General features: G+C 41.8%; 3 protein-coding genes and 1 long non-coding RNA gene across 7 annotated transcripts; 2 read left to right on the top strand and 2 right to left on the bottom strand.

The window, feature by feature from the left end:
• Positions 1–688: 688 nt before the first annotated feature.
• phc1 (polyhomeotic homolog 1) lies at positions 689–7,926 on the top strand. Its single transcript, XM_082550369.1, has 14 exons — positions 689–847; positions 1,552–1,673; positions 1,808–1,921; positions 2,020–2,085; positions 2,430–2,573; positions 2,786–2,929; positions 3,038–3,784; positions 3,883–4,015; positions 4,119–4,297; positions 4,387–4,450; positions 4,538–4,625; positions 6,304–6,475; positions 6,681–6,912; positions 7,001–7,926. The coding sequence occupies exons 2-14, from the start codon at positions 1,557–1,559 to the stop codon at positions 7,150–7,152; spliced, it is 2,352 nt and encodes a 783-aa protein (XP_082406495.1). The 5' UTR covers positions 689–847; positions 1,552–1,556; the 3' UTR covers positions 7,153–7,926.
• Positions 7,927–7,975: 49 nt separating this feature from the next.
• Positions 7,976–13,581, bottom strand: styk1b (serine/threonine/tyrosine kinase 1b). Its single transcript, XM_082550377.1, has 10 exons — positions 13,172–13,581; positions 12,300–12,355; positions 11,903–12,070; positions 11,003–11,338; positions 10,728–10,909; positions 10,507–10,581; positions 10,169–10,377; positions 9,939–9,979; positions 8,825–8,921; positions 7,976–8,716 (listed from the first exon to the last, which is right to left on the bottom strand). The coding sequence occupies exons 2-10, from the start codon at positions 12,352–12,354 to the stop codon at positions 8,524–8,526; spliced, it is 1,356 nt and encodes a 451-aa protein (XP_082406503.1). The 5' UTR covers position 12,355; positions 13,172–13,581; the 3' UTR covers positions 7,976–8,523.
• Positions 13,582–15,640: 2,059 nt separating this feature from the next.
• Positions 15,641–24,412, bottom strand: LOC309716529 (glutathione S-transferase kappa 1-like). 4 transcript variants are annotated; one of them, XM_082550381.1, is made up of 8 exons: positions 24,311–24,406; positions 23,861–23,968; positions 23,701–23,782; positions 23,463–23,591; positions 16,864–17,006; positions 16,663–16,779; positions 16,472–16,565; positions 15,641–16,115 (listed from the first exon to the last, which is right to left on the bottom strand). In XM_082550381.1, exons 2-8 carry the CDS (start codon positions 23,927–23,929, stop codon positions 16,066–16,068), a joined length of 684 nt encoding a protein of 227 aa, XP_082406507.1. In that variant the 5' UTR covers positions 23,930–23,968; positions 24,311–24,406; the 3' UTR covers positions 15,641–16,065. The 4 variants fall into 4 exon arrangements, with proteins under 4 accessions (XP_082406507.1, XP_082406506.1, XP_082406508.1 ...); XM_082550380.1 differs by lacking the exon at positions 24,311–24,406 and adding an exon at positions 24,047–24,292 and having other exon boundaries at positions 23,861–23,992; XM_082550382.1 differs by lacking the exon at positions 24,311–24,406 and adding an exon at positions 24,084–24,096 and having other exon boundaries at positions 23,861–23,948.
• Positions 20,895–22,408, top strand: LOC309716530. Its single transcript, XR_014279456.1, has 2 exons — positions 20,895–21,750; positions 22,288–22,408. It is a non-coding gene; the product is annotated as an uncharacterized lncRNA (long non-coding RNA).
• Positions 24,413–24,726: the final 314 nt, after the last annotated feature.

Raw genomic sequence — 24,726 nt, forward strand, 5'->3', positions numbered from 1 at the left:
GATTTGATGGAATAAATTAGGTTATATTAGAAATAATGGATTATATAAACAAATGCATTCATAAACTAGAATAGTCATAAACCTTGTATTAAATTAGGTGCAATTAAGCGCTTATAGTGATAAACTGTTGTTAACTAACATGGAGAAAGAGGCTCAGACATGACCAATGTTTATTCTTGAGCACACATCTTTTAGCAGCTTTCTTGTAATTTTTAAGTAGCCTTCAGGAATAGTCCTCCCGGCTTCTTGAAGACATTCAAAACTCTTCTTTAGGTGTTGGGTAATTTTTGCTCCGTTGTCAAAATAATCCCGCACTCCTTCAGTAAAATTGAGGTCCAGGCTATGGGGAGGTATGTTTTCACTGTACTGACAGTGTTTCTGGGAACACTGTGAAGATTTAGGCTAGGCGTCTTTTTATGCTTGAATCACTAAAAGGTTAGTGTATGACTCCTAGAAAATATAAAGAAATGAAGAGTGTCTTTTGCAGAATACTGTAGTTATCAAAAGTACTTCTATTCATTACAAAGGTTAGCTCGCTGTAAGTTTTTAAAAAACATATAAAAACTAATTGCATAAATCCCAGTTTGTTTGCCAAAGTACACAAATAGATTTCGATGCAGTTTACACACTGAAACAGTAGGTGGCTCCGTCCGTCTGTTAACAATGGTTTACAGTCTTCCAGAATATCCAAAAAAGAAGAAGAAGGAGGGGAAAAGAACTGCTTTGTGAGGGGCGGGGTTTTGTTGGAGGCAAAAAACCTAGAAATCCCTGTCGTTGTTGGCAGCTACAACCAATATCCGAAAAAGAACTCAATTTAACTGTGAAAAGGACTGAAAGCCAAGAAGAGGTAGACACAAACGGACACCGAAAGGCATTAAGCTCTGACATGTAGCAGCAGTAATAGTCAGCTAGCTGCTTGCTTTCTCTCTGCAGAAAACAGATAGCATTGCTAATTAGTTAGCCTCTGTTTATGTTTTTTAGTTAGGTGTTTGCGTCAAACAAACGACTCATCTACTTTCATTTTTCTATATATGCATTCGGAGTTTTGCTGCACACGGGAATGCATTTTTTAAACTATGGTATACTGTACTAGTGTCGAGAGATCGTTAAACCTGTGTAATCCTTTGTAGTTAGCCATCGCTGGATAGCTAGCTTCCTTTGCTATTTTCAACTTTTCCTCCATGTTGGTCTTTCTTTCCTACCCATCTATCATCTTGACAACAGGCCTGCTGTAGAAAATACCACAATGCTCCTGCTTGCCACGATAGTAAAAACTCGTGATATGCCCACAAGAGCGAATAATCTGCTGCACTTTAAAAACATAAACAATCAATTGGAAACTTTGAGGGTGCAGTCCAACAAAGGACGTTTAATAATCCGCCTTTGTTTATATTTAGTGACTAATCATTTCATTTGTCGTCTATTAATTATTTTTTTCTTTATTTTTCTCTGTACCCACAGTGAGAAATAGCAAATACACCATATAGATCGTTTATAGTTAAAACTGTTGACACAGCTACTTCTGATGATTGGCCTTTTCGTTTTGAGCAGTAAACATGGATGCAGGTGAAGACCAAAATACAGGCACCAACAATGGAAATTCTCAGACAAGTGGCAATTCTCATGCACCACAGATAGCCCGCATGTCTCTGTATGAGAGACAGGCTGTACAGGTGAGTGATTGTGTCCAAATGTTAACAAAACGAATGCTTTACATGTTACAATAACAGTACCATTTAAATTAAAAAATGAAAAACAAACTTTTGAATTGGTATTAGCCAAATAAGTATGTATGTGTTTTTTTTAGGCTCTGCAAGCTCTGCAAAGACAGCCTAATGCTGCTCAGTACTTCCAGCAGCTCATGCTGCAGCAGCAGATCGCAAATAGTGCTCAGTTCCACAACTTAGCTGCTGTGCAACAGGTATGACAAGAATATACATGCACAACAACAAGAAAAAGACTAAAATAAAAACAAACAGACATGTCCCAATCAAACCTTTTCATGTCTCTTTAAAACAGGCCACACTTGCTGCTAGTCGCCAGTCCAATACTCCAAGTAACAGCATCTCCCAAGTGCCCACCACTGTAAGTTTTTGTAAATTATTATTTAATTATATCTTACAGATAATTAGAAAGATTTGAATCTTCTTTCAGCTGCACCCTTTAGGGGTTGCCACAACGGATCATTTATGTTCATCACAGTTTATCCCTTGCTTCCTCTTTTGTAACACCAACAATCTGCATGTCCTCCTTCACTACATCCACGAACCTTCTCTCTGATTTTCCTCTATTCGTCTTACTTACCAGCTCTATATTCAGTATTCTTTGTCCAATATATCCACTATCAATCCTCTGTACATGTTCAAAACACCTCAGCCTTGGCTCTCTTAAAGTTTGAGTTAAAATATAAATATGTGTGTGCCTTCCAGGTCAATCTAAGCACCACCTCTGCGGGAGGGACTATGTCCAGTCCTCGTCCTCATGGTCCAGCCACCTCTGCAACCAAAACTGCTATCAACCAGTCAGTGCTGCTGGGTGGAAACTCAGCAGGACCGGGACAGATGTATCTTAGAGTGGGTTAAAACTGATTATCCACAAAATCTATTAAATGCATATACTTTGAATTAATTTATGTAACATATTGTTATGATATAGTAAGAACGGTTGGAAACCTTTGTGTAAAATTCACACTGACAATCCAGAGAAAATGCAGGGAAATCATTAAATCTTTCTTGCAGTCATTAAGAGAAATAAAGGTTGACCATCTCTGCTGTTTCCCACATAGGTCAACCGTTCTCAGCTCATCTTCATGCCTGGTGGCCCAGCAACTGCTACTGTTGCAGCAGTTGCTCAAACTCAGCCCCAGCAGCAGCAGCAACAGCACGAAGTTGCTTCTACCGGTGCTAGCACCCAGTCTGACAATGATCAGGTTTGTGTGCTTTTACCAAATGCTCTAGCCATGTAATCTTGAAGAAATGGTTGTGAAGGAAGAACTATTTAAATTTGATCACACGCTGCTCCTTTCTTCATCTCTCAGGTGCAGAACCTTGCCTTACACTGTGCTTCCACAACCAAAGCAGTTGCTGTTAAATCTGAGCTTCCAGAAAGGAAAGATGCTTCTGGCTTTCCTCTTGGTCAGCAGCAGCAACAGCAACAGAGTTTCCCACAGACAGTTCAGCAGCAACAAGTGCAACCACAACAGCAACAACAAATTGCCAAGAGCAGCTTTACACAACAGTCTGCCACAAATCCACTGACTGTAAAGACTGGAAATCAGGCTGCCATGACTGTAACTCCTACTTCTTCTGTAGCTTCTTCATCCACTTCCTCTCCAGGACTCCCTCTCTCCCAACTCCTCCTGACCCCCTCTGCTGCACCGGTGATCCTAGTACCCACGTCAAATGTTCCTACCTCCACCCAGGGCTACCCTATTGGCTCAGTAGCACCAAAGGCAAATGTTAACACTCAAACTCTGGTGGTGCAACCCCTGCAACAGTCCAGCACTAATGTAGACAAAGGTCCTGTTCCAATACAGCCCAAGACAGTTCAGGGACACCGTTTACCGTTGCAGCTGCCCCCTCGACACCCACCGCCCATTCTCCCAGCTCCACCTAGCAATAATCAGTCCACTGCTGCAGGTCACATCCCTGTCCACCTTGTGGGAGCCAGGCAGGGCGTAGCAGGAAATATGCAAGCTGTGGCCCTGGCACAGGCACGAAATAGCACAGCCCAGGAAAGTCCATCTGGTGGGAATGTTGGCACGGTCTCCAGCAACAGTACTATGGTAAGATCAAAGGATTTACTGCTTGGGTTAGGTGTAGGGAGAGACGTCTTTGTACAAGGGATTGTAACAAGGCTTTTTCCCCCCCCACATGCTGTTAGACAAAAGCTCCTCTTGGCTCTCTCAAGAGGAAATATGACTGTGATGGCCTGAATGAGATGACAGAATCTTCAGACTCAGCACCCATGAAAGACTTGGCTCCTCCTTTATCTCCTGCACCTACAAAGGACTCAGGTACGTCAGCTTGTCTTCTCCAATTCATGCATAAAACGTTTGCAGAACGTCTTCAAAATTCTCACTGTAAGCTCATTATTTTTTCTTTTTCATGATTCACCAGCTCCTCCTTCAGAAGCTGCCTTCTCATCTCCTCCCACGCTTTCTTTGCCTCTCCCATTGTCAAGAGTAGGGCACGGGGACAAAGACAGAGCACCTGTTCCCCAGGCTGTCGTCAAACCACAAGTTCTCACTCATGTTATCGAGGGCTTTGTGATTCAGGAGGGAGCTGAGCCCTTCCCTGTAAGTGTGATAATACATGCACAGTCAGATAATGAATGTTAAGGTTACCATGAGAAAAAAAAAAGTGTCTTACTAGCTTGATGTGACAGGTTGCTCGGCTTCCCAAAGACGGAGATTTTGCCCTGGTTGGCTGCACAGAAAATGGACCTCCATGTAAGTGGTGGTTTATTATTCATTAAGTATGGTAGCTTTAAGCTGTGTTTATGGTCAGTAGTGTAAAGTCTTTCTTTCCCTACTCAGTGTTGAAGTGTGAATACTGTGGGAACCTTGCTCCAGCCAGCCAGTTCAGAGGATCAAAGAGGTTCTGTACTAATACTTGCGCCAAAAGGTACAGTTTTGTTTCTGTTTCAGCTTACATACACATTATGTGTTGTTTTGTTCCTTCTTAATTAGCCATAAAAGCTCAGAGGTTCAAAGGACATTCATATCTTATTAGGAAAACAGCTAAAGCCTTTGCAGTTTAAGCCACTGACTGCAGTATTTGGTTAGAACAGAGGTTCCCAAAGTGTGGGGTGTGCCCCCCCCCGGGGGGGGGGGGGGCAGAGCCATTGCAGGGGGCGGCACGATATGAGAAAAAAAAGACTGCTTGCACACTGGTAGCATAATGGAGAGGTTTTTGACGGGGCTCCCACACAAACGCAAAGCAGGAGATGAAGCCTCGCCAAATTTGGCTTCACCTGCACAAGTTCCAAGGTAGGTCTCCCCTGCAGAATTGGTTTTCCCTGCGTCGGGAGCACGCGCTGGGCTCTCCAAATCACGGACAAACAGTATCCCACATTCTTGATTTTAAGTTCACAAACACTTCTTATAATAACTAACTACTCCTGACATTTTGGAGATGTTAGCTCTTCATACAGTAAAGTTACAGTGGGATACAAATAATATCAGGCTGATCCTGCCATAATTTGTTCCCCCCGTCCAAATCATGGACAAACAGTATCCCACAGTTGTTTATGTTTTTAAACTCATTTTGCACAGACGGGCATTTTTTGAAAAATGTATCGAAGATGTTTCTTGTAAAACAAAGGGGGGTCTAGCACTGGGTTAGAACATGCAAGCTCTGAAGAGTGAAATTCAAAGCAAAGAAACAATGTGCTTACAGTGAGTTTGAATTATTTGGAGGGTATTTTTGCATTTATTTGCTTTAAAAATGCTTTAAAAAGAGAGCAAGTTTCTTACTATGTTCTGGCCTATCTAGTTGAAGCTGCCATCTGCAGGTCTTGTCTAAGGGCTAAAATAAGCAAATTTACCCACTTACACTGAAGTTTGAAGCTAGCACACTAGCTAACAGGGTGGCACGACCGATTAAAGCAAATGATGAAAGTAGACAGATTCAAAGGAGGTGGAAGTACTTCTTTATCTAGGGCTCACGTAGCCCTTTGTCAGAGACAGTCTCTGCCATTTTAAAAATCCTGTAATTAGCATTGTAATTTTGAATCTACACAGCTGCAGAGCCACAGAGCCAGAGAACAAAAGCTTGAGAAAGTTAGTGTAGTAGAAAGTGATGTACATCTTTGAAATATTTTTTCAGCTAAATCTCAAATTGATGGGGCTTTGAATGCAGTTTCCAATTTGCCACTATGGCACAGATAAAGCTGTTTCATGTTCGGGCTTGTGAGAAATGCTGTGCAAGAACAAAAATATTCTGCTTTAACATCAGGAAGCTTTTTTCTTTTTTTAATTCAGGCAGTAGCTTTTATACTCAGGCTGTTGTGAGTTGGCGCCATGGTGGCCTACTCTTATCTGAAAACATTTTTCTTGACAGAAAGATGGCTAAAAAATATGTTCATCGATTTGCTGTTAATTGGCTTTATTTGAGAAGATTAAGCAAGATATGTGTGCTGAAGACATCTGATCCTTAATGTGATTTTTATTTTACCCGTTTCGTTAAATGTGAAACTAAGTTTGACCCCCTTTTTAGACAATAGTATCACTGGAAATTTACTCAGGGGAGGCAAACAAACAAGAATGTCTCTCTCAGTGCTGACTTTGCTTTTCATTTGCAGGTATAATGTAAGCTGCAGCCAGCACTACAAATCCAGCAGAGGGAGAACAGCTGCAGGGCTGGCACCAAATCCAGCACCCACAGAGAGCACTGCTAGGCGTAGGGGCTCCACTCGCAGGAGCAGTTCTAATATCACCTCTAATAAAATATCAACCAAGCATCTACCTGTCAAGGTAACACCTGTAGGTTTTAAAGGATGTCTCGTGTGTTTTCTGTTGTTAACAGTCTTAAAAACAAAACAAAAATCAAGGCCATTATGTTTGGAAACTAACATTCACAGCTGTTTTTGGAAATCCTTTTTTCTTTTTTGTCCTGCAACATAATAATAGTATAAAAATGCTGCTGATTGTAGTTCAATGTCTGCTGTTTTGGGTGCAGTTTAACTCAGAGTCCAGTCGTTCAGATGAAGTATCCAGCGATGGCGAAGAAGACGATTCTCCTTCACTGTCTCCGAGTTCTTCCCGCTCCTGCTCAAGAGCCGAGCACAGCGCTCTTCAGTCTGACAGCTCAGCTCCTGGAAGTCTTCCACTAGAGGGGGCTAGCTTCCTGTCTTCGACTCCTTCCCAGTGGAGCGTGGACGAAGTCTACAGGTTTATCTCCTCACTTCAAGGTTGGTGGTCCATCTGATTACAGTTCACTCGTCACATGTTGTTTCTCTTTATTGTCTCCTGCATTAACTGAGTCTCTTGGTCGATCAGGTTGTGAGGAGCTGGCTGCCCAGTTTCAGTCTCAGGAAATAGATGGGCAGGCGCTGCTGCTTTTGCGTGAGGACCATCTCATCTCCACCATGAACATCAAGCTGGGTCCCGCTCTCAAGATCTGTGCCTCCATCAACAGCCTGCGTGAGTAATGCTGCCAGAAGGACTCCAGGATTGTGTTCTCATAGCCAACTTCTCACTGAAATCAACACTTGGACTCTTAAAAAAAAAAAAAAAAAAAAAAAAGACTGAGAACTTTGGGATTAATGAAGATGCTCCATCGGTCTTGTAGAGACAAGAAGATGGCGAGTTTACTTTCAGGACACTGAATGTGCAGAAGACATGAATGCATATGTGTGAGTGGTTTGTGAGAAGTCCAGTATACATGTCAGTAGTGTTTTTCTTTTGTTTTTTTTCTGTCACTGTGAGTAGAGGCGTTTTTACGCGTGGAAGGAGAAACTGCAAATCAGACAGCATAGCGACATCGGTGCTAGGACAGTTCACCACTTGGGTGCAAAAAAAAAAAAAAAAGAACCTTGCCTTCTTGTTGTATTTCAATCGGTGCTTTAACTTTAGCGACGTGATTAGCAACAGTCCATTACGTTGATATTTCCGTTTTTTTTGTAGTTAAGCTTATAGTTTGCCATAGATGTTCCATCCAGGCTCCAATCATATCACGGAAAAGACACAGAAAGCCTGGGCTTTTTAAATTAGGTTATTAAAACAGTTATTGAAAGTTTAGTTTTGTATCTTTTCCATTTTATACTACAAACAAAATTATTTTTTCATGGATACTGTAGTTTTAGTGGCTTTAATCAACCTAACTACCTGAAAATAGGTTTTCCTCATGGTTTGCTCTTTCAACAACTGGAAGCGCTCTCTGTGCGTGTATGCAGTACTACCAATAAAAAGTACCTGTTACTGGAGCTTTTTTTGTTTTTATCTCCTCCACTTAATGAAAGCCGCATGGAAAAATAAGGTCATCTTTATTTTATTCACATTTGAGTTCATGTAAACAGATTTTCATGTTCACATAAACTGAACTTGATCAGTAAACATAATTTACAATGGAAATAATGGCAAAATTACATTGATGGGTCCTTCATTTCCACACTTATGTCTGATACGAAATCATGAAAAAATGTGGCAAATATATATATTGGAACATACATTGGCATCTTCAAACAAAATTAGCAAACCATCATGTATGGACAGTATTTAGCACAGGTTCAGGTTGAAGCTGTACGTCGGTCAGGTTTACGGGTCCAAATGTCGAGTCGGAGGTTTTATTTCTCCAACTGAACATTAGAGACATTGGGAAAGGCAAGACACATGAATGAAATTTGGGGAAAAAAAAGAAAAAAAAACAACCTAATGTTTCCCAAAGTTAACTGTTGAAAGAAGGAAAAAGGAGCAATTTCAATTCCCAGAGTGATCATACCCAGAGTTTTGAGCTATTGTATTGCATCTGAACGTCATTTTTTTTTGTTTCGTAAAAGTGCTTTTGCTGAGGATAACTGCAATCAGAAAACAGTGTAGCTGTTGGCTTCGCCGTATCCAGCTTCTTGAAGGTATTGCTCAATGTTAACTGTCCCAGATGCCTTGATGACCTTGTCAGAGGCCGCCTTCTCTCCTGAAGCCAGCTTCTTGCGCACTTCTGCCAGAGTGGGTCTTTCTTGATCCTTCCACTGGCAGCAACCTTTAATGATCGTGTACCTGTGCGAAGAAGAGATGAAGAAATTTATCTGACTTTTGCGGTGATTAATGAGAGGAAGTGTAGCGCTTCATGTTTGGCGTTTCTGGAGTATTGCAGTGGACACTCACAGTGTGTTGGAGCAGTTTGATGGTTTTTTAAGATTTTTTCCTCGCTGATGAAACTGCAGAAGCTCATTAGCCGGGATCTCTGCAAACGGAGCTTCACCTGGACAAACGCAAGAGAAATTAGTAGATACATTATAGCGTATAAATGTGAAAACTCTTTGATGCAATCCTGTGAAAAAAACCAAGTCCACCCTTACTCTTTCCATAGGAATTAAGATGGTAAGTAGCAGTCTGGGAAAAGATACCAGTAATGATCTAAAAGAAGAAACTGGTGCTGTCCATCAATCTTGGAGGAATTGAAAGGCTATTTTCAAACAATTTGAAGTCCGTGATTCACATGGAAAACATTCAAGACAGCTGCCAGGAGTCAGTGAGGCCGGACTGTGCAAAGCTCAGAGAAGCTTGTGAAGTTAATGACAGTACAATTAGAAAAAGACTGCACAAGTACGACTTGTTTGGAAGGCTTGCCAGGAGAGAACCTCTTCTCTCTGAAAAGAACACGGCAGCATGACTTGGATTTGCAAAGCTGCATTTGAAGAAACCACAAGACTTCTGGAGCAAAGAGACTAAAGTGGAGATGTTTGGTCAAATCAAACACTGAGTTAACTGTGAAGTCCTCTGTATACCAAAGTATTCTAGAGTCAAATATGAGGCCATCAATCTGATAGCTAAAACAACAGAATTGCTCAAATGACCTCAATCTGACTGAAATGCTGTGGTAAGACTTTAGAAGAGCAGTGGATAAATTAATCTGAACTGAGCAAAGTTTCATGTGACTGCATAGAAATAAGTACACAAGTGTTACTTTGCAATGTTAAAATACAGTAAATTCTAACGGTTTGCATGACTTTCTTAGGTAACTCTATCGAATTAAATAATTTACAGATTAAGGATCAACACCGGCACAAAAATCCTTTTAAAATCCAAAATTACTGTCACACAAATGTATTGTTTTTAAAACACTGAGTCCATCTGCACACAGGAACCCAGAGTAAAAAGTACAGAGACATGTCTAACAGCTAATTCAAATTGTTCTATTATTCAACTCTTGAAAGATGTATTCATTAATAATTTTTAAAGTTACGAGTATATTCTAAAAAGTAAGAATTGAACTTACCCAAAGTTGTCATTTCATACAATAAGATACCAAAGGACCAGCTAAAAAGGGACAGACAAAAGCAACTGATGTTACAGTCTTTCTTCCAGGAGTTTAATAACAAGCTTGTAGACTACACATTTCATGTAGCAACATCTCTATCAGAGGATATTAAGGTAAACAGCACCAAGACATCTTTTATAGACGTGACACATAAAATTAGGCTCAAATGAGATCTAACAAGAACTCACACGTCGCTTTTCTCACTGGCAGGCCTCTTGGCTAGCACCTCTGGTGCCTGCCATTTCTTCATGCTCGGATCCTCCCTCTGCGTGGCTCCTTGGTTCTTTCGTGTATAGACTCCATGCAGGCCCCAAAGCTTGGCTGTGAACATCTTACTGATCAGTACACTACGGGCACGGATGTTTCCATGGAGAAGATCTTTGCTGTGAAGGAACGCCTGATCGGGCAACATGACAGCGAAGTCAAGATTAACCAGATGAGCATGTGCAGTTCCTATAAATATTAAAAGACTGCCCTCAAGCATTAAAAAAGAGCCAATGAAAATACAGTATATTTGTATACTAACCAGTGCACTGGCCACCTGGTTTGCCATGGTAAATATTCGTCTCTCTGTCATTTCACATGGCGGATCCCCATTGTCCTGGAAAGGCAGTCACAAAAATGTCTAAATAATTCTTCTTTTACATCTCGATTTGGAGATTTACATTTAGATTTTATCATACTTGAAGGAGAATCAATGTAGCACACGCTGCATCTTTGAAGCTCATTAAAAATGTATCTCCCTACCTCTCTGCATCTCCACAAGAAGCTGAGCAGGTCTCTGTTTTCCAGTTCTTCCACAACTGTAACCAGGGGAGCTCGCAGTGACACCACACCTAGGAGCTCAGGCAGGAAGGGATGTGGTCCGAGCTGGGCCAGGAAGGAAGCAAAGCCCAGGAAGTTGTGCCTTTCTGTGGCATTAGCCGAGTCTGCCAACGAGAGAAAAAGAAAATGCTGAATCTTGCACTGAAAACCAAATGAGATCTGCAAAACTCACAGACAAACCTCGGTGAAAATCTCACCATTTAGCACTCGCAGTACCACATTCCTGTTTTCCATACGGGCCCTGTAGATGGACACGGAGGAGTCTGTGCGCAGGGAGAAGGTGCCAGAGAGAGGCGTGACCAGGTTGAAGGACTCGGGGAGCCTCTGGCGGGGCAGCTCTCTGGGCTGCGGCGGGAGAGTGAAAGTGGGCTTGAAAATCTCCTGTGGCGGTGGGCTGGGATGTTGAGGGAGTGTCTCCACAGAATTGGAAAATGCTTTATTGAGGTAGGTGTGCGGGGACTGGAAGGTAGAGTAGGAATTGGGCATGTCCAAAGCAATGCTTTCATGCTCCAGAACATTGATACCTGATGGAGCTGCAGAGAGAATAGAGGCTCGTATGAAAACACAGGGAGTAAATGAGACCATAACCTAGACACTATTTCAAGTCATGTTATTTAACATTTATAAAAAGTTGAGAAGCAGAAACATGCATGTGGTTTTGAACACATAAAATTGTAGTAGTTGCTTATATAAGGATTTTTTCAGTACTTATTAATGCACAGTATTTGTAAACTCCTTCACCTGAAGTTACATCTGCCTAACACAACATTACAGTGTGTTACAAACCATTTATTAAATGTTCGTGTTTGCTTATATGAGTTAAATAAATTAAACAGTTCCAGAAAAACAATTAAAATTTGCACGTCTCACAGAAGTGAACAAAATTAAAAGGACACAAAAGCTTAAAATATTATTATTGTATTATTTTTGTTCATTTAGATTAAATTTTATATAATGTTGTTTCATGAACAAGCAAATACAGGCCACAAATTTGACTTAAACTACCAATATCACAAAAAACATTCAATCAATTCAATTTTATTTATGCAGCCCCAAATCACAACAAGAGTCGACTTCATTCTTTTTTGTGTTCTTACCATCAATGCCATGCAGTATCCTCCTGGTAGTGACCTTTGACTTTGGACGGATACGATTGACCTTCTCTGGACAGAAGCGCAGCAGTAAAATGAAGACCAGAGTTATCAGAAAGCTGGCCAACAGGAAGACGGGCACGACGATCACCTCCTGTTCGTACACTCGGATCTCTGCAAACAGGGAATGTACACAAGGAAACGTCCGTCTTTAGATTCAAAGTACTTAAAGAGGCAGATGTGGTTATGCAGTCTATGCTAATATTTTTGCTCAGCTGACGTGCAGAGTTTATCTTCTATCTTCAGGCGAAGACAGAAGACGTCTCTCTAACAAGGGTTAGGCTCGTCAAGCCCCATAAATGGTCAGACCTGTTTAGTGAGCAGAAGTAGCCACAAAACTTACCACAGATAGCGTCTCCAGTTTTGCACTGAGAGTCTGCAGCTGATACTGAAGACATCCTGTCACATATTTAAAAGAAAATAAAAAGCGATGAAGAGATGCAAGAAGCTCACACAACCAGACTTCATACTGAGGAGGTTTTTAGTGCTTTCATACACTTAAAAGTTGTCCAGATATTTTCTCAGTAGGAAAACCATTGATTTCTTTGTTATGGATGAAGTAGTCAAATTAGAATGTATTGCCTGACAGGCCTGTTGTTCCTGCAACAGAATCTGTTAATAGTAATGTGACTCTTACAGGTAATCAGTACGAGGAGGCATCTGAGCAAACAGGTAACTGAGACCAGAAACGTCAAATGTCGTATTGCTATCTGTGAGGTATACGGAGCATTTCCCTCCTGCTACAAACTAGTCATAAACATAAACAGCCCGTCAGAGTTAAAGTCTAGCACCTTTATTTTTGTCACGGAGGCTTTTGGACTACTTTAATCAAAGATGTATATCAGAGAAAGCCTAACAAAGCAGTCCTAATGATTTATGTCTAAATTCATAGAAGCTCATCTTCATGAGCACGCTTTTACGTCACAGCCAAGAGCTCCAAACCTGTTTACCTGCATTTTTTCATCACATTAGTTCCAGTGATGCACTACACGCCCAAAGGCCAAACATGATTGGCAAAACAGCACCGGCTCATTCACCCAGACTAAAAATAATACATTATGTCATAAAAATCACTAAAAGGCTCCAACCACACTACAGCCGCTTTCATAAAGTTAACATAGCGTGCATTAATCAGCTCACTCTTCCTACATGCTGCCACAAGGACAGGTCATGTGTTACAAACAGACAGAAGAAAAATAGGGGTCAAAGCCTTACCTCACCACCTGCAGTTTACTCTTAACAGCCAAACGAGAAATAATCAAAAGTGAAATCCTGTTATTGCGGTCAGGCACTTTTCATACATCTTCCCTGCTGAAGAGTCCGGGCTCAGCTGGGCTGTTCAGAGCTTCATTGTCTTGTTGTTCTCAGGTGATTTGTCAGGCTCAGGGGATCAATGCGCTCTCTGCTACTCTTCGTTCAGCCTTCTGTGTTTTCTTAACTCCACCCTCACCTGCTTCACCATATCCTTCTCCTATTTACTCCTTCCTTCTTCCTCCTTTCCACCTCCCTCCTCCTCAGAGTGTGCTGATGTGCTCTACCACATTCTGTAATGTGCTTTTCCCTGAAGTACAGCAGCGACTCGTGACCCTTGCCTTCCTCGTCTTTGTGTAAGGAAACTGGTACTGCTGCTCCTTGTAATTTTGTTTCAGTCGCTGGCCCTTTGTTAAACGTGTTTGGTAGTCTTTTGCTCAGAACTGGTATAACAAGCTCTGCCATCTCTAGTGAAAAGATTATCTTGGTCCAAAGAATTCACAGCAACCACATAACAGATTCCTTTTTTTGTGTTTAGTGCAAAATATTTACACCTAAAATTTTAATGTAGGGGGTAGAAGGAGAGTCTGTAACCTTCACTGTACAAAGACACGGTTACTTACAGTATATTTACAAGTAATTATTCATATGACAGCAATACTTGATGTTTGCAATATTACAGTTATTGTCAAGAAAACACGTAGTTCAAGCTAAACATTAGAAATCCTGAACACACACAGACTTGTGTTACTTTACGATACACTATGTGCTCACACACCACACATTAATCGCTGGCTCTCCACTCAGTGTGTCTTTTGTCCCGTCTTCAGCACTTAAACTCCCAACTGATCACAGCAGATGGCTGCCTGCTTCTGCTGGAGGTTTCTTCCTGTTAAAGGGGAGTTTTTCCTTCCAACTGTTGCCAAGTGCTCATCTGTAGGGGAGTCGCTTGATTGTTGGGGGTTTTCTCTGCGTTATTATAGGGTCTCTACCTTACGATATAAAGCACTTTGAAGCGACTGTTGTTGTGATTTGGTGTTATATAATTAAAAATGAATTGAACTGAACTTTATGCATGAATCATTTGATTTTATTCAGGAGTTTAACAGCCGAGCTGCCCTGCCGTTTGAGGCGAGGCATACAATCAAAGGGGCACGGCACTGTAGACACTGCGCCAGTGCTGTCGAAGTGATTTCAGCTATTTGCACAACAGCAAGTGCAGTATTTCAGTATACTGTAGCGTCTTTCTTTCCACTTTATGTTGTGGCATCATACATTTGTGACATAACAAACATTTAATGCATTTATCCATTTCCACATCCCGTTCTTACCCAGACCAGGAAAAGAGAGGATATTTACGCCCACAACAGGTCAGTAATCTCACACAAATCTAAAACAAACAAAAAGCCACATCCTCTCCAACATTAATACCTGAATGCAGTTCAACTGAGGGAGGATATGAAGGCCTCTGCTTGCCTACCTGTGAAAGGGTTGAAATTCAAAACCTGCTTGCTGTGAATGATGGGTTACAAAGGGATCGATGGATTAATTAATAATGATGTAGTAGTTCTCAGCGAGGTGACAAAAATCTCATCTCGTCTTTCTAAGAACGTCTGAACTTTCCGTCAGGAAAGGTGTTTCAAACCTGTGGCACAAGGGCCAGAAACGGTCCATCAGATATTCCAGTTCAAATTACTGTAAAGTCATTAGCTGTTAATAATTTAAATGAAAAGCCTTTTTATGGTGTTGTAATTTGATGCCAGGACTACTAAACAGGAAAGAAAATATATGAGAAGTATTTTTATATTTAGACGAGATCATAAAGGCAGAAAACACTTTTGCTCTGTTACAAAAACTTTACATATGAAGGTTTTGGTGCCTTGAATGATTCACTCTTAAATGTAAATTGTAATGTACATTTAATGAATAATGACTCATTATTATTGTTTTTTTTAAATATGTTAACTATGAACATTTTAGAGGGATGTTTTTTAGGTTATCATTACCATAGTTTTACTGCTTCAGCCCACTTGAGATTAAACTAAGATGTACAGCCTCATAAACTATGACTCCTCCTGGTTTAACCAAATTAGCACTTAACAATATATTAACACTCAGGATGATATATATGTTAGATATCATCCTGAGGATGATATATTGGTCCAGGGTGTACCGGCCCCACTGCAACTCTGAATTGGTGAAGTGGAAGAAAACGGGTCAATATTTCAGTCATGAATGGAAATAATGGGCCAACTGACCAGCTGGCAGTTAGAAGACATTTTAAAAAAAAAAAACAAAAAAAAAAAACAAAAAAAAAAAAAAAAAAAAAACACAAATGTCAGCACTGGCAGAGAAAAAAAAGTATCAGCTGGGACCATGAATATTACTGTAACAATAACAATAATACTAATGATAATAATAAGAATACTAAGGTTTAGTACAAGCTGCCAAAAATACTTTCCTTGTATTTCAAAGGCTTTTATTAGGCACATAATTAGCAGCACAATTGTATGATGCATTAATCACAATACTAGCAGTAGATTACATGATATGTCAAAATATGAGCACTGAGGTCTGTGAACACTGGTTGATCCTGGTAGACACATCATGTGACCAAATCTACACCCACATTCGTTGTTGTTGTTGTTATTAGGGTTTTTTATGACTAACATTAAAAAAAAAAAGTCATATGTATACGCATATCTCAACAGTACCAGTTTGGAAACTTGTTACTGCCACTGACAGAGCCTTTCACAACTTGGAAAACTGGGATTTTAATTCCAGAAAAATGAAAGATGGAACTTAATGACAAATCAAAACTGTGAGCAAATTGTCTTTAGATGAAAACAGGTTTCATTTTACAGCTTGGCAGCTGATTTGCTGGGTTGAGGTCCCAGCCATTTCTCTCCTGAAACAGAGAACAAAATGTGACTGAATAAGAAACTGCCAACAATAAGAAGGAAAAGTAGTGCCACTGCCAGAGTGCCAAACACCTTTTTGTTTGTTTTTGTAATTTTGAAATCATAGGTGATTTACAATAAAAACAAAACTAGAATAACTTTAATTGTTAGAGAGCAACAAGTTCAAAAAATAAGTGACAATTGATTCCTTAATATTGATTCAATATTCAGCTATAAAGAATTACTAAAAGAGCCAAAAGTATGCAAAGTCTTTCACTGACTACAAGTTAAGGTGTCATTTTATTCCATTTACTTGAGCCAGTTTGATAGTAAATTTGTAGAGATGGTAGAATCGTATTCTCACCGATGCAGTGGGCCATGAGCTCAAATCTGTCAGATCCAAAGAACATCTCTGGCTTTCCATCAACATGACACACAATCATGGGGAAACCAAAAGCCTGACAAGGATTTAGGAGGAGAGATTTGGGTTATAGCTGATGGTTTGTTTGTTTTTCACTTTGCTAGATCTACAAGAGGAGCTGAAGGACAACTGACCCCATAATCAAGAGCTGCCTGTGTTGTGCTTTTAAGCTTCTCTTTGACCTGCGTTGAGGTGGACATGGCCAACAGTTCTTTTATCTCACTTTCAGACAATCCAGCTTTCACTGCTGCCTGCAAAAACACAAAAAGTCTCAAAATTAAATTGTGCTTCTTAATTTTGTTTTAAATGCAGCCAGGATGTTAAAGAGTCTGCACCTCAGACAGCGACGCAGGTTCAGTGATGTCTTTGTCTTCACTCCAGATTCTTCTCCACAGCTCTCGGGACACATTCACCACCTTCTCTTCATCCTTTTCTTTTTCTTGCACTGCTGCCACAAATCGCATTGCAGCCAAGCTGCCTAGAAGAAGAAAAAAAAAAAAAAAAAAAAAAAAGGGCACTAACATGCATCTGTTACCTGAACCACTATTGACAAAATCATGAGATGTCACTGTCGCGCTGACCTAGTAGGTGTGGCTGTTATTCCTCTTTTCCTCCTCCTGCCCTCTACCTGTTCGGTGCTGCTGCTGCTTGCCCATGGCCGCTGATTAGACCTTGGGTGCAATCAACAACTAAGCACGGCCTGGTGTGCGCCGCCCTGCCAGGTGAGCCACATTAGAGCCAGTTTGATAGCTGGTAGGTAGCAGCAGGTAAAAACCTTTCAACACAAAAATAAAGAACATTCCATTAACCATTCAGATAAATTACATGCATTACACAGAAGACAGATGAAATAACAAAATACACTTCAGTAAAGCCATTTACCATGTGGTTAACTGTTAATTTAACTGTGGTTCTTAAATAAATATACACAATGTGTCTTCTTTGCATTTAACACTTTTATAAACAATTGTATTTTAAAGTATACATTTTAGAGTTCACAAACATTTTAATAGACTTTAACTAAGGATTTTCTTTACAAAGAATTATTTTCTTTAAATCAAAACCAAACATTTATTCACTAGTTTTACGATCCACCCAAGGATTTGGGGTAACTATTTTTAATATTAATTAACATAAATATGTGGGAACACTAACTGCACAAACAATTTATTCAAACTTAAACATTCATTTTTGTCAATATAATTAAACTTAAATGCAGCAACTATTTCCCTAAGCGTAAAACATTTGCACAACTGAGCTTCCATAGTCCCAGATACATCTGCAAAAGCAAAATGTGAACTCAAGAGCTTACCGATAGCCTGTCTTGTTCAAAGTCTTCCTCACAGTGGAAAAGTGCTTTGTTTGCCGTCCTCTCAGTATGTTGCACACGGGTCAAATGACTGCTGCATGCATTTTAAGGTCTACTAGGCACGCCCACCCTTGATTGCTCTAATGTGGCTCACCTGGCAGGGCGGCGCACACCAGGCCGTGCTTAGTTGTTGATTGCACCCAAGGTCTAATCAGCGGCCATGGGCAAGCAGCAGCACCGAACAGGTAGAGGGCAGGAGGAGGAAAAGAGGAATAACAGCCACACCTACTAGGTCAGCGCGACACCTCCCACTCGATCTTTGCTCAGCACTGTCTGGAAAGATCGCACTCAGGTGGGCTGGTCCCTCGCTTGATCTTCCACCGGTAAAAGGACCACAAGACGCCGGATGTCCCGATGTAAGGTGGTGCCCAGCTCAGGACTTGTGGTAGCAGGTTTTGGACTCTTGATCGCAATGCTGGAACTTGGAGTGACCCTCACATGCACATCTCGAACGATCCCTTTAGAATCAGGATTCACGCTGATGACTTTTGCGAGTCTGAACTGCCCTCTAAGGGCATTTTGGTCGCAGAGCCAAACTATGTCTCCAACAGCAATGTTTCTCTCTGCAGTATGCCATTTACTGCGGATGAACAGGTTTGGTCCAGCGAGTTGGCTCCAGGACCTCCAGAAGTTGTTGACTATGGTTTGTATTTCCTTCAGCCTTTTGAAAGGATAATTTGTGAAGTCAACAGTTTTGAAGTCCCCACTTTGTGTGGCTCGACCAAGCAACAGATTATTCGGCGTGATGTAGTCAATGCGATCTTCTCGGCTCTGAAATCTGGCATCAATGGGTCTCTCATTTGCAAGGTTGGCGGCTAGCTGGAGTGCTGTCAGAAACTCACTAAAGGTAAGAGCCTCTGTATTGCCGAGAGTATGGAGGGCTCTCTTGGTAACTCTGACAGCAGCTTCGGCGGCCCCATTTCGGTGAGGTGAGTCAGCGGGAAGAATCTTCCATGCCCAGATGGTCTCATTTTTGGCAGAGTATTCTTCAAGCGACTCCTTGTTTTGTCGTCTCAGGTAAGCATACATTTCTTCCAAGACAGGTTTGGCGCCGACAAAGTTTGTACCAGGATCTGACCAGATTTTTCGGGGATGGCCTCGGACAGAAGTGAACCTCTGGTAGGCAAGCAGGAAGCTCTCTGTTGATAGTGTGCTCGCTAGTTCGACATGAATGGCTCGGCTTGCCATACAGCAAAACACAACTCCCCAAACTTTCATAGTCACTCTTCTCTTGACATCATCCCTCACATGATAGGGTCCAAACAGGTCGACAGATGTGAATTCGAATGGTGCAGCAGGATTTGACCTCTCTTCAGGTAAGTCTCCCATTACTTGCTTACAGGTTCTTGCCTTTGCCTTCTTGCAGATGATGCACTGGTCAACGACCTTTTGGGCAATAATTCTTCCTCTGACAACCCAAGCCTTCATTCTCATCCGCAGTAAAGTTCCTGCCACTCCGTTATGTCCCTTGCTGTGTGCTTCTCTGGCAAGGAGGGTGGATAACCAGGCTTGGAATGGTAGAAGGGGAACGGCTCTGCGGTCCTTTTTGAAGGTTTGGATTCTGCCCCCACAAACTAGAAGTCCACTTGTTTGGTCTTTGTAAACGACTAGTCTGTCTGTTGTGGTGCTTGGGAAGGTGACGCCCTCTTGTGCTGCTAGGCAAAGGTCTCGGAAAGCATCTCGTCTTTCGCTGACTGTGAGGACACCCGAAGATGGTACTACCTCCCACTTTTCTTGGTCTCTGGTCTTTGATCTCATGAACTTTTTGGCAACCCTCCAGACCCACGCCACGGTCCCAATCAGCCTTCTCAGGTTGCTGAATCGCCTTTCGTCGATTAGCTGTTGGGTTGCTACTCCTCGTGGTCTTCTCGACTCTACGTGTACTGAGTCCTGAGCCGCCTTGATGTGCATTCTGGTAAGGACCGCAACAAAAGTCTTTTTCTGTAGCTTTGTGACCGTTTCTCGAGCTTGGGCAGCGACTTCTCCGGCGGATTTCTTCAGCCACTCATCTTCAGGAAGTTGGAGAAACTTTGGACCCGACTGCCACTCGGAGTCCTCGGTTAGGGCATTCGGACTGGCCCCTCTGGTGAGGATGTCTGCAATGTTTGCTGACCCAGGAATCCACCACCAATCCTGGGCATCAGTGCTACTCTGGATTTCACCAACGCGGTTTGCGAAGAAGGTCTGGAAACCGTAGCTCTCACGCTGGATTGCACCCAAGACGGTCTGGCTGTCAACGAAGTGGTACCATTTTTTGACCTGGATTCTGCAGTGTCTCTGGAAGTAGGTCTTCAGACGGGCAGCAAAGACTGCGCCACACATCTCTGCTTTAACAGGATCGCCTTTGTGATTGAGAGGCGTCAGTTTGGCTTTGGACTCTACTAGTCTCACAATGACACTATGGCTGCAGCTCCAGCGAAGGTACATCACTGCACCATATGCATGTTCACTGCCATCAGAGAACGTGATGGCACTGGGCTCTGCACAAGGATCTGGTGGAGTCAGGGCTCTAGTGAAATGCAGTTTCTTCAGGTCAGCATACTCTTCCAGAAGCTTTATAGCGTCTTCTCGGAGACCTTCAGACAAGGCTGCGTCCCATGTGTCTTCGAGGCAGTGCTTTACTTTTGCTTCTTGGAAAGCTCTCCTTACCAGGATGGCACCCTTTTGTTTGACGGGAGTCACTAGACCGAGTGGGTCGTATAGGCCGGAGACTTGGCTTAGCAGTTCTCGCCTGGTGAGTGGATCAGGTGTTTGCTCTCTGACTTCTTCTCTGAGCAGGTCTTGACCAAGGCGCATTTTCCTCCTTTTCTTTGAGAAGTTCACTGCGACCATGACATGAAGCTTGTCATCATTGATGGTGTAGCCAAGGCCAAGGGCTTTGTTGTCATCTTCCGTCAGCTGGTTTGGCAGGATCATAGTCTTTGGCTCTGATCGAGGCAACTCTTTCTTTGACTCCTCCCTTCTGACAGCACTCCAGCTAGCCGCCAACCTTGCAAATGAGAGACCCATTGATGCCAGATTTCAGAGCCGAGAAGATCGCATTGACTACATCACGCCGAATAATCTGTTGCTTGGTCGAGCCACACAAAGTGGGGACTTCAAAACTGTTGACTTCACAAATTATCCTTTCAAAAGGCTGAAGGAAATACAAACCATAGTCAACAACTTCTGGAGGTCCTGGAGCCAACTCGCTGGACCAAACCTGTTCATCCGCAGTAAATGGCATACTGCAGAGAGAAACATTGCTGTTGGAGACATAGTTTGGCTCTGCGACCAAAATGCCCTTAGAGGGCAGTTCAGACTCGCAAAAGTCATCAGCGTGAATCCTGATTCTAAAGGGATCGTTCGAGATGTGCATGTGAGGGTCACTCCAAGTTCCAGCATTGCGATCAAGAGTCCAAAACCTGCTACCACAAGTCCTGAGCTGGGCACCACCTTACATCGGGACATCCGGCGTCTTGTGGTCCTTTTACCGGTGGAAGATCAAGCGAGGGACCAGCCCACCTGAGTGCGATCTTTCCAGACAGTGCTGAGCAAAGATCGAGTGGGAGGTGTCGCGCTGACCTAGTAGGTGTGGCTGTTATTCCTCTTTTCCTCCTCCTGCCCTCTACCTGTTCGGTGCTGCTGCTTGCCCATGGCCGCTGATTAGACCTTGGGTGCAATCAACAACTAAGCACGGCCTGGTGTGCGCCGCCCTGCCAGGTGAGCCACATTAGAGCAATCAAGGGTGGGCGTGCCTAGTAGACCTTAAAATGCATGCAGCAGTCATTTGACCCGTGTGCAACATACTGAGAGGACGGCAAACAAAGCACTTTTCCACTGTGAGGAAGACTTTGAACAAGACAGGCTATCGGTAAGCTCTTGAGTTCACATTTTGCTTTTGCAGATGTATCTGGGACTATGGAAGCTCAGTTGTGCAAATGTTTTACGCTTAGGGAAATAGTTGCTGCATTTAAGTTTAATTATATTGACAAAAATGAATGTTTAAGTTTGAATAAATTGTTTGTGCAGTTAGTGTTCCCACATATTTATGTTAATTAATATTAAAAATAGTTACCCCAAATCCTTGGGTGGATCGTAAAACTAGTGAATAAATGTTTGGTTTTGATTTAAAGAAAATAATTCTTTGTAAAGAAAATCCTTAGTTAAAGTCTATTAAAATGTTTGTGAACTCTAAAATGTATACTTTAAAATACAATTGTTTATAAAAGTGTTAAATGCAAAGAAGACACATTGTGTATATTTATTTAAGAACCACAGTTAAATTAACAGTTAACCACATGGTAAATGGCTTTACTGAAGTGTATTTTGTTATTTCATCTGTCTTCTGTGTAATGCATGTAATTTATCTGAATGGTTAATGGAATGTTCTTTATTTTTGTGTTGAAAGGTTTTTACCTGCTGCTACCTACCAGCTATCAAACTAGTTGGTCTAAATAAAGTTGAGTGAAATTCAAAGTCTGGTCTTTTTCAAGTATGGACACCTCACAGTCAGAGGAACACTTGACAGTCACATCTCAAGCCTAATATTTCAGTAAATCTCTTAATCTGCAGTTCTTTAGTCGATCTTTGGTGAAAATCATTAAAAATTTTGAAGGAGGGTTTCTTATGAACCATACAACAGTATTTGGAATTGTTGGCTCTCTATAAAAAGGGAAGTAAACTTTCTTAGGTACACACATTCATTGCAAATATTGATTCAGCCAATCACATGGCAGAAATTCAATGCATTTAGACACGTGGACATGATTAAGACAACTTGCTGAAGTTCACACTGAGCATTTGAATAGGGAAGTAAGGTGATTTAAGTGACTTAAAATGTGGCATGGTTTTTGGTCCCAGACTGGTCTGAGTATTTCACAAACTGCTGATCTTCTGGGATTTACAGAGAATGGTCTAAAAAAAAAAAAAAAAAAATGACAGCGGTAGTTCTCTGGGGGAAAATATCATCTTGTTACCAGAGCTGGTTTTGTCTGGTTTCTTGAAATGTCATCAGACGTCATCCAATAGAGCACCTTTAAGATGTTGCGTAACTGGAGACTCACGTCATGGATGTGCAGCAGCTGTGTGATCAACATGGACCAAAATCTTTGAGGAATTCTTATGAATTAAGGCAGTTCTCAAAGCAAACGCGGGTCCTATCTGGTACTGGTGAGATGTACCTAATAAAGTGTCAAGTGTATATTGTGTTGTGCTTACAGCTTGTTTTGCCACAGCCAAGTGTTTTAAAGTATTAAATTAAATTTGCTTTGTGTTGCTTTAACACCATGTCACAAGTCATGACTACGACATTATCACTTACCCAAACTTTTGGGAGTTAAGAATAGTAGAGTTCAGTTTCCCATATCTGAAGATAATCTGTTTTAGTTGCATGTTTCCCCCCCTTAAAAAAACAACAAAGTAGTAGACACTTATGTTTTTCTTTAAATGTGGAACTTCTGTCAAAATCAAGCGTCATTGCTTCAGTTAAAATGTCTTTAGGGGTCAAATAAGGTCTAATAGGGTCAAATAGCTTGGGTCTAATAGTCCAATCAATAGACATTATAGAGCTGATTCTGCTTGTACCTTTCTGGAACATGACCTCAAAGGGGTCAGCAGGCGACTGCAAGGGGACACTGAAGTATTCTGCCAAGCGGTTGAGATCTTTTGTCATGTACGCGAACTTGTTAGGAACCAAACCAGGAGGCTTGTTGCCTGTCAAGAAAGAGAAATGTGAGAGCAAACAGAGTCAGTGCGCACCCGGATTTGACCGTGCAGCGTGTCCTGCAGCAGGTTTACAGGTGCCTGTCTGATCTTTACTGACCCGCTCCGTGCATGATGCCACCCAGAAACGCAGGGCGCAGTTTGAGGTCGATGTTCCAAACGTTTCTGTAGCGGCACATGACCTGCAAACACATGAGATATTTGCGCATCTCCTAAACAAACCGATCTGATGCTGTGGTGCACATCAAGACGGCACAAACCTCGAAACCAAGCCATGAATACGGAGAAACTACATCGTAGAACAACTCCACAACTTTTCTGGAGGTCATCCTGGGGTCAGCAGCCGCTCTTTGAGTTGTTAGCAAGAGCTTTAAATGAAGAGCAACAAAAACCTTAACGGCAGCGTGCGAATAATTCTCAAGGAGTGTTTAGTTTTTGGGGGCAGCCTCTGAGCAATGTTCACTGTGTCAAAGTTCAACTAACCTGAAGCAGAGCTGCTCGGGCTTAGCAGAAATAAAACTAATCGCAGCAAAGACCGCGAGCAGAAACCACTCGTTGTTTTTAACAGTTAGCTACAACCGATGCTATATTAAATGGTGTTAAAGACGGAGTTAAAAAACGATAGCAGGAGTTAGCCTGAGCTAGATAAATAACGAAAAAGCTCAGTAGCAGTGTCTGACCACAAGGGGGACCGAAATGATTTCGCCTACCTGCTCTAAAAGCTACAAATCAGGTGGTACAGAACAGCCAAAAGCCTTCCGCACGGGCTTCTTCTTCTTGAATGCTTAGCAGGCAAGACAGCCTAAATGTGCATTACTGCCACCTACCGACTTCGAGCAGTAGTTCACTCTCTGATAACCCTAAAGACAACCATGACGATTACAAACTTACGCGCCAAAGCACGGGTGTGAAACATAAGGCTCGGGGGCCTGGCAAATACTCCAAACCGGCCCATTGTATTGCTTTAGAAAATCTGAAGAAGGACATACATTTTTGACTTTTTATTGTATTTTCACAAGTTTTACACCTTTTCCTACTGATAAACACCTCTTCCATAGCTATTCATGCGACAACAAAGGAATAAAGTAATAGATATTTAATAAATGACAGAAAAGTGCCAGTTTTC

The sequence above is a fragment of the Aulonocara stuartgranti genome, assembly GCF_965226115.1.
Source record: "Aulonocara stuartgranti genome assembly, chromosome: 11".
NCBI classification, from domain to species: domain Eukaryota; kingdom Metazoa; phylum Chordata; class Actinopteri; order Cichliformes; family Cichlidae; genus Aulonocara; species Aulonocara stuartgranti.